Source organism: Chiloscyllium plagiosum, chromosome 5 (genome assembly GCF_004010195.1).
Source record: "Chiloscyllium plagiosum isolate BGI_BamShark_2017 chromosome 5, ASM401019v2, whole genome shotgun sequence".
NCBI classification, from domain to species: Eukaryota; Metazoa; Chordata; class Chondrichthyes; order Orectolobiformes; family Hemiscylliidae; genus Chiloscyllium; species Chiloscyllium plagiosum.
In genome coordinates this window covers 77,071,434-77,088,329 of record NC_057714.1, presented here as the reverse complement: position 1 = coordinate 77,088,329, position 16,896 = coordinate 77,071,434, and the positions used below count along the sequence as shown (strand labels likewise).

General features: G+C 41.7%; 1 protein-coding gene across 2 annotated transcripts in view; it reads right to left on the bottom strand.

Annotated features, from left to right (window-relative positions):
- plxdc2b (plexin domain containing 2b) overlaps positions 1 to 16,896 on the bottom strand; it is a 422,082-nt gene that overhangs the window by 45,039 nt on the left and 360,147 nt on the right. Inside the window, exon 13 of one of the 2 annotated variants that reach the window (XM_043690426.1) lies at positions 6,587 to 6,921. The exons of the other annotated variant lie outside the window; for it this stretch is intronic. Coding sequence (XP_043546361.1) covers positions 6,917 to 6,921 — 5 coding nt within the window. The 3' untranslated portion in view covers positions 6,587 to 6,916. Of the gene's footprint in view, positions 1 to 6,586; positions 6,922 to 16,896 lie in introns of those variants that run through there. 2 annotated transcript variants of the gene reach the window in all.

Sequence of the window (16,896 nt, the reverse complement as noted above, 5' to 3'; positions counted from 1 at the left end):
CAAAGCTATCTCATGTCCCCTTTTTGCCCTCCTGATTTCCCTCTTAAATATACTCCTACTGTCTTTATACACTTCTAAGGATTCACTCGATCTATCCTGTCTATACCTTACATATGCTTTCTTCTTTTTCTTAACCAAACCCTCGATTTCTTTAGTCATCCAGCATTCCCGATACCTACCAGCCTTTCCTTTCACCCTGACAGGAATATACTTTCTCTGGATTCTCGTTATCTCATTTCTGAAGGCTTCTCATTTTCCAGCTGTCCCTTTACCTTCGAACATCTGCCCCCAGTCAGCTTTCGAAAGTTCTTGCTTAATACTGTCAAAATTGGCCTTTCTCCAATTTAGAACTTCAACTTTTAGATCTGGTCTATCCTTTTCCATCACTATGTTAAACCTAATAGAATTATGGTCGCTGGTCCCAAAGTGCTGCCCCACTGACACCTCAGTCACCTGCCCTGCCTTATTTCTCAAGAGTTGGTCAAGTTTTACACCATCCACATACTGAATCAGAAAATTTTCTTGAACACACTTAACAAATTCCTCTCCAACTAAATCCTTTACGCTATTGCAGTCCCAGTCTATGTTTGGAAAGTTAAAATCCCCTACCATAACTACCCTATTATTCTTACAGATAACTGAGATCTCCTTATAAGTTTGTTTCTCAATTTCCCTCTGACTATTAGGAGGTCTATAATACAAACCCAATAAGGTGATCATCCCTTTCTTGTTTCTCAGTTCCACCCAAATAACTTCCCTGGATGTATTTCCAGGAATATCCTCCCTCAGCACAGCTGTAATGCTATCCCTCATCAAAAATGCCATTCCCCCTCCTCTCTTGCCTCCCTTTCTATCCTTCCTGTAGCATTTGTATCCTGGAACATCCAGCTGCCTGTCCTGCCCATCCCTGAGCCATGTTTCTGTAATTGCTATGATATCCCAGTACAATTTATGTTTTTATTATAATTTACTGTATTTTGCTAAAGAATTAGGTTATCAACTTTCCCATGTTACTTATTATTTCATTTACTACATTTCAGAATGATTTTCTCAATTCCAATTTGACCACAGCAACTACAGCAGAATTGGCACAGAGTACAGTACCATAGGAAAAGCCCATGTCATAGAGTCATAGAGATGTACAGCATGGAAACAGACTCTTCAGCCGAACTCATCCATGCCAACCAGATATCCTAATTTAATCTAGTCCCATTTGCCAGCATTTGGCCCATATCCCTCTAAACCCTTCCTATTCATATACCCATCCAGATGTCTTTTAAATGTTGTAAATGTAACAGCCTCTACCACTTCCTCTGGCAGCTCATTCCATACACACACCACCCTCTGTGTGAAAAAGTTGCCCCTTCTGTCCCATTTAAATCTTTCTTCTCTCACCTTAAACCTATGTCCCCTAGTTTTGGATGCTCCTATTCTAGGGAAAAGACCGTGGCTGAAGCAGTCAGTTAAACATTGAGGAAATTTTAGGTCATTACATGATAGTAACTGTGGAGGAGGAAGATGTCACTTCATTAAAAAGAGTGGCAGGGTTACGATGACCAACCTAGAATTAAACTAAGTAGTAATTAAATTAAGTAATCAAGTTTTAGCATTATTTCCGGTAACTTTAGCTGCTGAGCTAATTAAATGACATGTAGCAGAGCATCTCAGTTCTGTCCAGCACACTTATACACCATTTAGGAATTTCTAATTTCCCAGACAACAACATGTGCAGTAAGTGTTGGCCCACTGAGTAGCCTGAGCTCTGGAACTGGACCTTGAAAGCAGCTGACATCAGTACAAAGCATGAAATTAAAGAGCTACTTGGATAGCATGTTTCTGGAGATGGTCACCCACAGAGTAGGATTGTGTAGACAGAGACGGTATGGGTGATTGCCAGACGGTCAAGGAGCACCATATGAATAATGCAAGGGTTCTTAGCTTTTTAACTGTACTCAGTTCAGAATATTTGTGAAGGCAATAGTTCTTTTAAACAGTTTAGATAGAGCCGACTCCATAAACACTGAATGTTCATCTGTAGGATGGGTGATTGGGAAGGCAGGATGAAGTGCAAACTCTTTTCTGTGGTCACAGGACAGAATGTTGTCTCACTAGTGTCAAGGCTGAAAATGTGTTGCTGGAAAAGCGCAGCAGGTCAGGCAGCATCCAAGGAACAGGAGAGCATAAGCCCTTCTTCAGGAATGTGGAAAGTGTGTCCAGCAGGCTAAGATAAAAGGTAGGGAGGAGGGACTTTGGGGAGGAGCTTTGGAAATGCGATAGGTGGAGGGAGGTCAAGGTGAGGGTGATAGGCCGGAGTGGGGTGGGGGCGGAGAGGTCAGGAAGAAGATTGCAGGTTAGGAAGGCGGTGCTGAGTTCGAGGATAAAAGGTTTCTCCTCACTAGTGTCAAGGTCAAGGATGTCACTGAGCAGCTGCAGAACACTCTGGGTGGGGGGAGTGAAAGGCTAGAGCTTGTGGTCCATTACAGTACTAAAGCCATCAATAGGAAGAAATAGAAAGAGGTGAATAATGGAGGTGCAGCAAGGAGGGATATATTTCTTTGGGCATTGAGAGTCATTCTGGTGTAAATGGGATGTGTTCAAGCCAAGCAGGTTTCACCAAAACGGGGTTGGGATCAATATCTTGTTGGAGACGTTTGTTAGAAGGACTTAGGTCAAATTGGCAGGGGAATGAGAACCTGAGAGCAGATTCAGAAAGGTGAGAAACAAAATAGGAAATGGAAAGTTGTAAATTTTTAAAATGAGGACAGAATGCAGAAATAAGAAAGCCTAAAATAAAAATAAACAAGAGAGGTTTTTAGTGATTAGTGGCATTTATCGCAAGGCAAGAAGTTGAGTGAATAAAGCACATAAGCTATTCATGAAACAAGGCTTAAAAAAAGATGGGCATGGCAACCACCATTCCTGGTTAGTTTTTCCAGGAAGGATAGAGAGGAGCGTAAAAAAGTGTGGTTTTCCCCTGCTTCCAAGCTCATTACATGTATATACCTGGGTAAAACCCTAAATGTTATGATCAGGTGGGCAGGAAGTCCTGTATCCAATTGGGATTCTTTGAGATCCAGCATCCAGGCCAATATTTAAAAGGCAGCCAGACAACTCTTCACTTTCTGCACCCCAGCAGCATCACTCAATCTCTACTCATCTGCCCTAACTATCGCTGGAGAAATCAGAGACCAGGCTATAAATAGCCCTACATTTCAGTGATGTGTCCCTTGAGGATCTCCTGAAAGAAGGAAAGGAATTTCTTTTCTGTACAGATCTCAACGATAGACCACACCAACTTCTGAAGGCAGCCTGGGCAGAGGTGACTGTGCAGTTCAGCACTTATTGGCTGCTCAAAAGAGTCAATTCTGCAAATGGATGAAAGATTCGCTCTCCACCACCAGGAATAATACCACTGGCTACTCAATGATTCACACTCTGAACAGCGTGCACCATCACAAGATACAATGTAAAAATTCACAAAGGCTCCTTCAGCAGAACCTTCCAAACCCACAACCACTAACATCTAGAAGGAAAAGGTCAGCAGATATATGGGAACATCCCAAACTGCACGTTTTCCTCCAAGTCAATCACCATCCTGACTTGGAAACATATCATCCTCCAAGGCGGACTTTGGGACAGGCAACAGTGGAAAGTGGCCGAGCAGAGGCTGATAGCTAAGTTCGGTACTCATAGGGAGGGCCTCAACTGGGACCTTGGGTTCATGTCACATTACAGGGGTGATCACCATTGCACTACACACACACACAGATATTCCTACACACACAAACTCTCTCATACACACGGACACAGGTACACACAGATGCGCACACAGACACCCACACACACCTCTATAGACATACACACTCCCACACTCACACATGCACCCCCTCACAGACTTAAGACACTCTGCACTCACTACACACACATACACACAAACACACACTTTCTTACACTCACAACCCCCACCCCAGACACACACACACTTTCTTACACTCACAACCCCCACCCCAGACACACACACACTTTCTTACACTTGCACTTTGTTCAAAAACTGCATACATTCATGTGGAACTCTGAGCTCAAAAACTGCATGAATTTATGTAAAACTCTGTTATCTCACTTTTTTAGATTAGAATCAATCTAACATCAGGTCATAGACAGGGGGCTAACACCTTCAACATATTGTCTAGCTATCACCATTGTTAACAGCTAACCCAAGAATGCAACTTTAAAAAAAGAGTTTTGTGATTTACACATGAAAGAAGTGAAGCTATCACTGTATTCTAACAGATGAAAGGCTTAACAGACAATTCTTCAATGTATAATTTCAGTTACATCACACTGCAAATTGTTGCAATAAATTCTGTGTTACAATCGAGCCCTCCACAATCACCTGATGAAGGAGCGTCGCTCCGAAAGCTAATGTGCTTCCAATTAAACCTGTTGGACTATAACCTGGTGTTGTGTGATTTTTAACTTTGTACACCCCAGTTCAACACCCGGCATCTCCAAATCATTCCTTCTTCAGTGCTGATTGGTCAAAATCCTGGTCTCCCTCCCTAATGGCTTTGTTGTTCTTCTTATGGCAGATGGACTGCAACATTTTAAGAAGGCAGCTCAGCAGCACTTTCCCAAGGGCAACTAGGGAGGGGGAATAAATGCTGGCCAACCAGTGATGCCCACGCTACATGAATTAAACTTGGCTGCATGGGTATTGACCGCTTAAATCTATTAAGGCTTCTGAGTATCAATGGACTCCTTAATTACTCACCTTGGATCAAAGAACATGGTGAGAAAATGAGAATAGTTGCTGATCTGGATGATTAGCCATGATCACACTGAATTGGGAACAAGTTTGAAGGACCTTAGTTTCTGTGTTTCTTACAAACAGAGCATTAAGACTCTTACTCACTCCTTTCCTATAAAAGCAACATAACTTCTGGAAAGCAGAAATTTAAGCTTAATCTTTATACTTCAGAAGTCAATCTGCATAGGTTAGCCCCTCTATAATGCTGTAATAGCCAATGCCTCTTGCAAGCTCAAGATTGTGTCTTAAAAATGCACCTCCCTATAATCCTGCATGACTCTATACTGAGATTCTAGCCAGAAAAATGAACAGAGGGTTATTGTTGCCAAGGGAATAAATTGACTTAAAGTAATTTGTGGATGGCATGGTGGCTCAGTGGTTAACACTGCTGCCTCAAAGCACGAGGGACCCAGGTTCGATTCCAGCCTTGGACAACTGTCTGTGTGGAGTTTACACATTCTCTCTGTGTCTATGTGGGTTTCCTCCCACAATCCAAAGATGTGCAGGATAAGTGAATTGGTGATGCTTAATTGGCCATGGTGTTCAGGGATGTGTAGGTTAGGTGCATTTGTCATGAGATATGTAGGGTTTATAAGGTAGGGGAATGATTCTGGGTGGGATACTCTTCGGACAGTCAGTATGGACTCATTGGGACAAATTGCGAGTTTCGATACTGTAGGGATTCTATGATATAGTGTGGTAATTGTAACAAAGTAGATTAACATCTTAAAGGTCTAAAGCAAAGATTCTCTTGAGGGCAGGAACATTGCTGTGCTGCAATTGGTTCATAGTTCTGATATGTTAATACAAAATCATTTTCTCACAAACCTTACTGCTGTCAGATTCTTTTTGGGTACGTCTGCCTTGTTTCATTCCTCTTCCAGTATCTTCATCAGACTCTCTTCCTTCCTCATCTGAGGAGACAGTGGCTGGTACATCTCCCTGAGTTTCTCACCCTATCAGTGAACTATGTTGTGTAGGATGTAGCAAACAGTCAGAATGCTTCAGACACTGCCTAGCAAATACTGCAGTGCTCCTATTGAGGGGTTCAGGCAAGGGGGAGTGCATCTTCAGAGGATCTATTGACTGTAAAATGATGTCCCTTGTGGATGCATGGGCATGCAGCTCTGTTCAGCAACAGACTGAAGATGGTTAGCCAGGTTTTCTGATAGTACACTTGGTCACTCACAAGCCAGCACTGGAGACAATGATGGGAAGTGAACATTGGCAGAACCTGAGAGCTGGACATGGAAGAAGTGAAATCCCTTCCTGTTAAGCAATCTGGCTTGATGATGCCATAGAGCACTGAGTGCCACATGTGCAGTCAATGGTCCCTTGTATCCAAAGGAACACAGCGGGCTTTAGTAAATCACAAATGCACTTGTGGCTACCATCCTTCCACTGACTCCATCTACACTTCCCACTGCCTTGGGAAAGCAGCCAGCATAATCAAAGACCCTCCCACCCCAGTTATTTATTTTCCACCCTCTTCCATTGGGCAGAAGACACAAACATTTGAAAACACATAGTAATAGGTTATTCCTTGTTATTATCAGACTTTTGAACGGACCTCTCATATGTTAAAGTTGATCTTTCTCTGCACCTTCTCTGTAGCTGTTACACCGTATTCTACATTCTGTTCTATTACCCTGATGTAAGATGTGAATTGCCTGGATAGCATGCACTACAATACTTTTCACCATGTCATGGCAAACGTGACAAGAATAAATGAAATCAAATCAAATCTCACCCCTGAGAGTAGCTGACCGACCATAGGTCAGGGCTTTTCTAGTAACGGCTAGGTCATTGGGAGTGGTGGCCAGTTTCAGTACTACACTCTGGCCTGCAGTATAGATTGGCCATGGAGTTCTAGGGAGAGGTGAATGCTGTGGAAGGGATGGGGCTGGGAACATATGCTTTTGAAAAAAGGACAAGGACATGGCTTTTAATGGCAATCCTCTCCTGCCCCTCCTCATGTTGGATCTCTCAATAATAAAGCAGCTGAAGATGGTTGGGTTTAGGACACTATACAACATCAGTTATGAACAACAGGTTGTTGCTATATAACAAGCAGATGACTTGGCCTGTGCAAAGCTTGTTCCATCAACTTCATTCTGAAAGAGACAGTAAAAAAGTTTCGAGCAAATGGAACGACCTTCATGCACTGTTCGACTGAAGTTAAGGAGTATCATCAAAGATCCATTTATTGCAATCAAACCATCCATAAGAGTATACAAAAGGTTGGATACAAGTGAAAGTGTGCACCTAGAACCCAAATATGCAGAGAAGTCCAAACAGATATTTGTGACCCATCATGTCATTTTTCTTCTAAGTTTAATGGATTCTCTCAACTGTTGTTACTATAAGTATTTAAGCAGAGGTACTCGCCACTGTTCATAATGTCATATTGGGTTCTAGGTACCAACTACTGGTAGCTTGTCGTTGAGGCAATTTGCAGTTATCAATACTCCCTTTCTCTGCTAAGTCTAAGGACCTACCTAATTATCAGTAGTTGAGAATAAACCACTGAAGAGTCTTAACAAGAGAAGACAAGCAACTTTCTTGCATGATAGCACTATGTACAATTTACATTAACTAGTTAGGCATAATTAAAACTATCAGAAGCCAGACATAACATCAAGATTCTTCAACCAAAGACTGAGTTAAATAATCAAACTGGGTGGAGCTAATGCAAATCCAACATGAACTCTTTCAGAACCATTACAAAGCCAAGTAAGTAGCACAGAGATATTGCTATCCAATATATTTAGAAGCTTGAAAGTAGTAACTCAATATAGTTCTACTAGTTCACTGAATTTCAAACTTTATTAGAAGCATTTCGTGCAGAATTGCCATGATACAAAATGCAAATGCTTGTAAGCAAAGAAAATAATGCAATATTGCGATAATTTAGAGTGTATAAATTTGAAGAAATCGTAAGACAACAGAACTTAAACAACAACGGTCTAATTGAAGAATTCAATCCGGAAGACAGCAGGTTATAAATAGCATTGAGATGTTGCAGATTTAAAACAGCTTCAACAGAATAAGAATAAACTTTAGAAGAAAAAATAAAGGAGAAATAATCATTTCAAAAAGATGCAATGTTATAGATGGGCAACATAGAAACCAGATTGGATATCTTAGAAACAGCAATTTTTAAGATACAAAATGACTTCACTTTCTTTTCCCCATAAATGTTGAATCCCTTACTGATTAAAAATGTATCTATCACCCAGCCTCTACAGGAAGGAATTAAATAAATTCACTACGCTCTGAGAGAAGGAATTCATCCTCATCTCTGTCTTATAAGAGAAACCCCTTATCCTGAAATTATGCCCACTGGTCAAAGACCATCTCACCAGTGAAAAACAACCTCTCTGCATCGAACCAGTCAAGTCCCCGAAGAATATTGTGCATTTCAAGAAGGTTGTCTCTTGTTCTTCTAACTCCAATGAGTAGAGGCCTTACAGTCTCCTCATAAAACAGTCTCTCCATACTTAGGATCAGCCGAGTGAACCTTCTCTGAACTGCCTCCAATGCCAGCGTATCTTTCCTCAGATAAGAGACCCAAAACTGTTTGCAGTATTCCAGTTCAGATCTGACTAAAGCGTTGCCTTGTTTTAGCAAGACCTCACCATTTTTTGTACTTGATTCCCTTTAAAATAAAGGTCAATGCTCCATTTGCTTTCCCTATTGCCTGATGAACTTGTATACTTGCTTCTTAAAGATGCATAGATAAAGACCCCTACATTCTTTTGTGTTGTGGTTTTCTGTAGTCTTTCTCCATTCAAGTAATACTCAGTTTCTCTATCCTTCCTGCCAAAGTGCATACCCTCACATTTTCTCACATTATATTCAATCTGCCAGGTTTTAAACATTTGCTTAACGTCCATGTCAGTATCCCTCTGTGTGTCATGCCCTTGACTTGCTTTTCCACTTATTTTTGTGTCATCCACAAACTTGATGATAGTACATTCACTTTCCTCCAAGTCACATTCACTTTCATCGAAGTCATTATGCATTTCTAAATGTTCTATTTTATCCTTTATAATCGATAACAATTTCCTAATAACAGATGTTAATCCAACTGATCTACAGCTACCTCTGTTTTGTTTCCTTCTCTTTTTAAATAATAGAGTCATAGTGTCATACAGCATGGAAACCTTCAGTCCAACCAATCCATGCTGACCATAATCCCAAACTAAACTAGTCCCCCATGCCTGTGCTTGGCCCATATCCCTCCAAACCTTTCTTATTCATGTACTTATCCAAATGTCTTTTTAACATTGTAATTGTGCCTGCATCCACCACTTCCTCTGGAACTTCATTTCACACCCAGCCACTCTCTTATGTGAAAAGAATTCCCCCTTTTACCTTAAAAATACACCCCCTCATCTTGAAATCCCCCCATCCTAGGGTAAAAGACCTGCCATTCACCTTCTCTATACACCTCATGATTTTATAAACTTCTATAAGGTTACCCCTCAACTACTTACGCTCCAGTGAAAAATGTCCCAGCCTATCCAGCTTCTCCTTATAACTGAAACCCTCCATTTCTGGCAAGATCCTGGTAAATCTTTTTTGAACCTTCTCCAGCTTAATAATATTTTTCCTATAACAAGGTGACCAGAACTGGCCATATACTCCAGAACAGGCCTCACCAATGTCCTGTACAACCTCAACATAACAGGCCATTTCCAACACTCAAAGGTCTGAGCAATGAAGGCATGGGTGCCAAATACCTTTTTAACAACTCTGTCTACATGTTCCGCAAACTTCAAAAAATGATGTACCTGAACCCCTAAGTCGCTCTGTTTTCCAACATTACCCAAGGCCCTATTTTTAACTGTGGAACTCCTGCCTTTTTTAAATGTTACCAAATGCAATGCCTCACAAATGGTATGACATTAGTGGTTTTCTAAGCTTCTGGAACCTTTTCAGAATTTAAGGATTAGAGTCATAGAGCTGTGCAGCATGGAAACTCATCCATGCCAACCAGATAGTCTAAATTAATCTAGCCCCATTTGCTAGCATTTGGCCCATATCCCTCTAGACTCGTCCTACTTATAAACCCATGTTGTAATTGTACCAGCCTTCACTACTTCCTCTTACAGCTCATTCCATACACACACCACCTTCTGCTCCTTCTCATCTTAAACCTATGTCCTCTAGTTTTGCACTCTCCAACCCTGGGCAAAAGATCTTGGCTAGTCACCTTACCCATGCCCCTTATAACTGTTTAAACCTCTATAAGGCAACCGCTCAGCCTCCGATGCTGCAAGGAAAAAACAGCTCAGCCTATTCAACCTCTCCCTATAGCTCAAACCCTCCAACCCTAGCAACAACTTCGTAGGTCTTTTCTGAATCTTTTCAAACTTCACAACATCCTTCTTAAAGCAGGGAGACCAGTACAGAACACAGTATTCCAAGAGTGGTTTAACCAACGTCCTGTATAGCTACAACATGACATCTCAACTCCTAAATTCAATGCACTGACCAATAAAGGCAAGCATACTAAACACCTTCTTTACTATCTTGTCTACCTGTGACTATACTTTCAAAGAAGTATGAAATTGCACTGCAAGGTCTCTTTGTTCAGCAACACTCACAAGAACATAAGAACGAGGAACAGGGGTAGGCTATCTGACCCTTCGAGCCCGCTCCATCAATCAATAAGATCATGGCTGATCTTTTTGTGGCCTCAGCTCCACTTACCTGCCTCTCACCATAACTCTTAATTCCTTTACTGTTCAAAAAACTATTAACTTAGCTTTAAAAAAAAATATTTATTGAGGAAGCCTCAACCGCTTCACTGGGCAGGGAATTCCATCGATTCACAACCCTCTGGGTGAACCTCAGCTCCACTTACCTGCCTCTCACCATAACTCTTAATTCCTTTACTGTTCAAAAAACTATTAACTTAGCTTTAAAAAAAAACATTTATTGAGGAAGCCTCAACCGCTTCACTGGGCAGGGAATTCCATCGATTCACAACCCTCTAGGTGAAGAAGTTCCTTCTCAATTCAGTCCTAAACCTGCTCCCTCTAATTCTGGGATTATGTCCTCTTGTCCTAGTCTCACTTGCCAGTGAATGCATCCTCTTGACTTCTGTCTTATCTATTCCCTTCATAATTGTATATGCTTCCATAAGATCTCCACTCATTTTTCTAAACTCCAATGAACATAATTCCAGTCTACTCAGTCTCTCCTCATAAGCCAACCCCCTCAACTCCCGAATCAACCGAGTGAACCTCCTCTGGACCCCCCTAGTGTCAGTACATCCTTTCTCAAATAAGGAGACCAAACCTGCACACAGTACTCCAGGTGTGGTCTCACCAGCACCCTGTACAGCTGCAGCATAACCACCCTGTTTTTAAACTCAAAGGAGGTCAAAATTCCATTTGCCTTCTAATTACCTGTTGCACCTGCAGACCAACCTTCTTCGATTCATGCTCAAGGTCACCCAGGTCCCTCTGCACAACAGCATGTTGCAATTTGTTACCATTCAAGTAATAGTCATTTTTACTGTTATTCCCACTGAAATGGATGACTTCACATTTATTAACATTGTACTCCATCTACCAGACCTTTGCCCTCTCACTTAAACTATCTATGTTCCTTTTGCAAAGTTTCACAGTCCTCTGCACACTTTGCTCTACTACTCATCTTAGTGTCATTCGCAAACTTTAACACACTACTTGTGGTCTCCAACTCCAAATCAACTATGTAAATTGGGAATAATTACAATCCCAACACTGATCCCTGAGGCACACCACTTGTCACTGATTGCCAACCAGAATAGCACTCACTAATTCCCACTCATTGCTTCCTGTTGGTTACCAATCCTCTATCCATGCTAATAAATTGCCCATAACACTATGCATCTTTGTCTTATGCAGCAGCCTTGTGCGGCACCTTGTTGAATGTCTTTTGGAAATCTAGGTACACCATACCTATGGTGTCCCCATTGTCCACCTGTTCGTAATAGCTTCCTAGAATTCCAGTAGATTAGTTAAGCATAAACTGCCCTTCATGAACGCATGCTGCGTCTGCCCAATGGGAAAATCTCTACTGAGATGCCTTGCTATTTCTTCCTTGATAATGGACTGAAGCATTTTCTCCACTACAGAAGTTAAGTTAACTGGTCTTTAATTCCCTATCTTTTGTCCACCACCCTTTCTAAACAATGCCGTCACATTTGCTGTTTTTCAATCTGGACATGCCCCAGAGTCCAGTGAATTTTGGAAAATTAGCAAATGTCAGTTTGCTATTTCTCCCACCATCTCTTCTGGTACCCAGGGATGGATTCCATCAGGGCCAGGAGACTCTCTATCCTTAGATTCATTAGCTTGCCCAACACTACCTCTTCCATAATAACGATTGTTTCCAGGTCCTCACCTACCTTTGACTCTTTGTCAATTACTGGCATGTTACTAGTATCCTTCACTGTGAAGACCGACACAAAATATGAGGAAATGCCTCAGCCATTTCTTCATATCACATTACTAAATCCCCCTTCTCATCCTCTAAAGGACCAATGTGTAGTTTAACTGCTCCTTTGTGTTTTATATTTATAGAAACTTTTGCTATCTGACTTGATAACCTGAGCTAGTTTTTTTTTCTCATAATCCTATCTTACTTTTCTTTTTCACTCTTTTTGGAGCTTTCTGTTGACCTTTAAAGTTTTCCCATTCTTCTAGTTTCCCACTGATCTTGACCACTTTGTATCCTTTCTTTTTCAATTTGATACACCCATGGCAGATTATCCCTTTTCTTACAGTCATTCCTTTTCACTGGTATATACTTTTGCTGAGCAATTTGAAAAATTGCTTTGAAAGCCCTCCACTGTTCATCAACTGTCCCACCATAAAGTCTTTGCTTCTAGTCTACTTTAGCCAACTCCTCACTCATCCTTTCATAGTCTTCCTTGTTTAAGCACAGGACCCTGTAATGGATTTTATCTCCACACCTTCTATCTGGATCCTAAATTCACCCATATTGTGATCGCTCCTTCCAAGAGGATGCCTAACTATGAGGTCATTAATTATTCCTGTTTCATTACATAGGACCAGATCAAGGAGAGCTTGCTCCCTCGTCGGTTCCACTACATACCATTCAAGAAAACTATTGCGGATATATTCTATGAACTCCTCCTCAAGGCTGTCCTGGTTGAACCAATCAACATGTGGATTAAAATCTCCTATGATAATTGCCCATCTCAAAGTGATGGTATTATTTGGTGACCTATAGACTATTCCTATCAGTGACTTTTTTTCCAAGAATTTCTAGCTTCCACCCAAATGGATTCAACCTTATTCTCCATAGAACCTATATCATCTCTCACCACCGCTCTGAGGTCGTCCTTAAATATCAGAGCTATGTCACCTCCCTTACCTCCTTGTCTGTCCATCCAAATAGTCTGATACTTCTGGATATTTAACTCCCAGTTGTAACCATCCTGCAAACATAGGTCCCCAACGGATACTGAACCATGTTCATTTGTGATAATCTGTGCTGTTAACCTCGTTATGAATGCTATGAGCATTCAGGTAAAGTGCCCTTATGTTAGTTTTTGTACCCTTGTTGTGAATTCCAACATCTCCAATAACAATATCTGCTGAGTTCTTCTTCTTTTCTACTTCTTTCATATTCTGCCATGTAGTTAAACCCTCCTGCACACATGCCAACTTGCTGCTTATCTTTTTAGTTACCATCACACTTCCTGTTGTTTTCACTTTCCCTCCCCCCTGACTCACTAGTTTAAAGTCCAAGTGACCGCCCTATTTATCCTTTTCACTAGAACACTGGTTCCAGATTGGTTCGGGGGAGCCCGTCTTATTAGTACAGATCCCTCCTGCTCCAAAACTGATGCCCATGCCCCAGGAAATGGAACTCCTCTTTCCTACTCCACCCTTTTCACCATGTGTTTATTTCCGTAATTTTCTTATCCCTAAGCCAATTTGCACGTGGCTCGGGTAGTAATCCAGAGATTATGACCCTTGAGGACCTGTTCATTAATTTCGTTCCTAGGGCTTGATAAACCCCAAACAGGTTCTCCTTCCTAGCCTTGCCCATGTTGTTAGTCTCAATGTGGACCACAAAAACTGGATCCTCCCTCTCCCACTCCAATGTCGTTTCAAGCCGGTCAGAGATGTCCTTCACCCTGGCACAGGGTAGGCAACACACCATGCGGGACTCCTGATCCGGCTTATAAAGGATACTATCTATTCCCCTAATTATAGAATCCCCTATGACTACCACTTGTCTTTTTGCTCCCCCTCTTGAACGGCCTTCTGCACCATGGTGCCGTGGTCAGCTGGCTCATCCTCCCTACAGTCCTTTTCCTCATCCTCACAGGGAGCAAATACTTCATACCTGTTGGATAAGGTCAAGGCTGAGGCTTCTCTATTCCTGAACTCAAAATCCCTCGACCTGCCTCACTTGCAGTCACACCCTGCTGTCCCTGATCACTAACTGAATTTGAAGTATTTAACCTACCAGGTGTGACTGCCTCCTGAAACAAAGTGTCCAGGTAACTCACTCCGTCCCGAATGTGCTGCAGTGTTTGAAGCTCAGATTCCAGATCATCAACTCTGAGCCGGAATTCCTCCAACAGCCAACACTTGCTGCTGATGTGATCACTGCAGTTCACAATGGGATCAGCCAGCTCCCACACCATACAGCTACAGCACATCACCTGCCCAGCCATCTCAACTTAGTTACCTTATTAATTTATATAAACTCATGAGTTAATTAATTTCTAATATTTCTCTGTTCTGTTCTTTTTCAAACTTATTGCAGATTCCTTACCAGCCAATCAGGTCAGAGCTTTGCTGTGACATCATTCCTGTATTTTTCACAGCTACAATGTGCCCTGAGCTTTATACTCACTCCCCAAGCTGTGAGTTTTATTCTCACTCTGTGTTAGTGCTGTTCCTCCCTCCCTCTGACCATTGTCCAGGCTCAGTGAGTTTTATACTCACTCTGTGTTAGTGCTGTTCCTCCCTCCGTCTGACCACTGCCTGAGCTCAGTGAGTTTTATACTCACTCTGTGCTGCTGTTCTGCCTCCTTCCAACTGCTCCTTGCAGATTCCCCAGGACCCTACCATTAAGCGTATAAGTCCTGCCCTGATTTGCCTTTCCAAAATGCCGCACCTCACATTTATCTAAACTCCATGTGCCACTCCTCGGCCCATCGGCCTTAAAGTCCTGTTATCCAAGGGAGCCAGTATAGCTCCTTTTTACCCTGGTGCCAGTGCCCCATGAACAGAAACCCATTCCACCCTCACCAATCTTTGAGCAGTGAATTTTATTTATTAACTTTATTTACCATGAGCCTGTTCATCCGTGGTTCATGTAGTAATCCAGAGATTTCTATCTTCAAGGTTCTACTTTTTGATATAGCTACTAATTGTTCAAAATATTTCAACTTCTATCAATGTTGTTGATATCAACGTGGACGATGACAACTGAATCCCTCCCCTACAGCTGCAAGTTCTTCTGCAGCCCCGAGAAGATGTCCTTAACCCCAGTACTGGTCAGGCAACACAGCTTTCAGGACAGCCGCTCATGGCTGCAAAGAACAGTATCCCTTGAATTGTACAATCCCATATCACAACTACATTCCTATTTTCTCCTCTCATTTGAATATCTCTCTACACAAAGATGTCATGGTCAATTTGCTCATCCTTCCTGCAGTCTCCCCTCTCATCAGCACAGCTTACGAGAACCTCGTAACTTTAACTGGTGGGGCTACAGGGTTTAGTGGCAGTTCCAGTCTACCAGGTGACGATTCAAGGACAGCAGCAGCTGATAGAATGGGAGACATGTAATTCCAGATTATTAAGGCAGTTACTTTGTTTTATTCATTCGCAGGATGTGGGTGTCACTGGCCAAGCTAGCATTTATTGCCCATCCCTAATTGTCCAGAGCGCAGTTAAAAGTCAACCATGTTGCTGTGGATCTGGAGTCACATGTAGGCCAGAGCCCAGGTAAGGACAGCAGATTCCTTCCCTAAAGGACAAAGTGCCCTGTCATTCAGTTGTATCAAACCTTTAGGAGGAATAGTAAGAACAAAATTTAACATTCAAGTCTTAGAACTTCCTCCTTGGCAGCACATTCACCGTATGAATTGCAGTGGTTAAAGAAGGCTTTAAGCCAACTATGAATCAGCAACAGATACTGGAGAGGCCAGCAATTTCCACATTCCGAAAATAAATTCAAAAGAAATTAAATGGAGTAAAATGACACCAAGTAATATGTGAGATAGACAAATCATATCTCAAAGATTATAATTAAATCCATTAAAATGAAAGCGGTGATTACCAGTTCAAGAAGTGCCTGTGCATCAGTGTCAGGTCTAAAATTTTCCAAAATAAATCACATTTCAGTCAGTGTGCAGGGGTCTACAGAAAGCAATTTAGTGACTCTGGGAAGTGGCAGTTAATGTGAGAATCACTAATAATATAAGGCTGCCAAGCAAAATACAAGAGTATCTCAAACACCAAGAAAGGCTGGGCTTGGTTGCAGTATCCTGGAACTGAAAAAAGAAATGAATTTTAAAGTATTGTCAGCTCACAAGAATTGACTGCTGGAGGCAATTTCTAAATGCCTCAGCAATATCTTTCTGCTGCACGTACATAGCCAGTGATTACAGTCTATTTATTGCTGTCTGTAAGTTATTAAGACCTGAACAAGAAAGGAAGAAAGACATGGATTTATATCACACATTTCATAACTGACAGATGTCTCATAGTACTTTATAGTCAATACAGTACTTCTGAAGTGTCATTAGTGTTGAAACGTAGGAGTCAGTGCAGCCAATCATGTGAATACCATCCCCATAAAACAGCATATGATGTTAACTAGATAGTGCCGTGTTGGGAAGTTGATCAGGGATAAGACTGAACAGAACAGAAGACTACTTTTTAGATTACTTACAGTGTGGAAACAGGCCCTTCGGCCCAACAAGTCCACACCGACCCTCCGAAGAGCAACCCACCCAGACCTTCTCTGAATTAGTGCCATGGGATTTCTTATTTCAATTTGACGGTGCAAGACAGGGCATTGTTTTAAGATTTCATGCA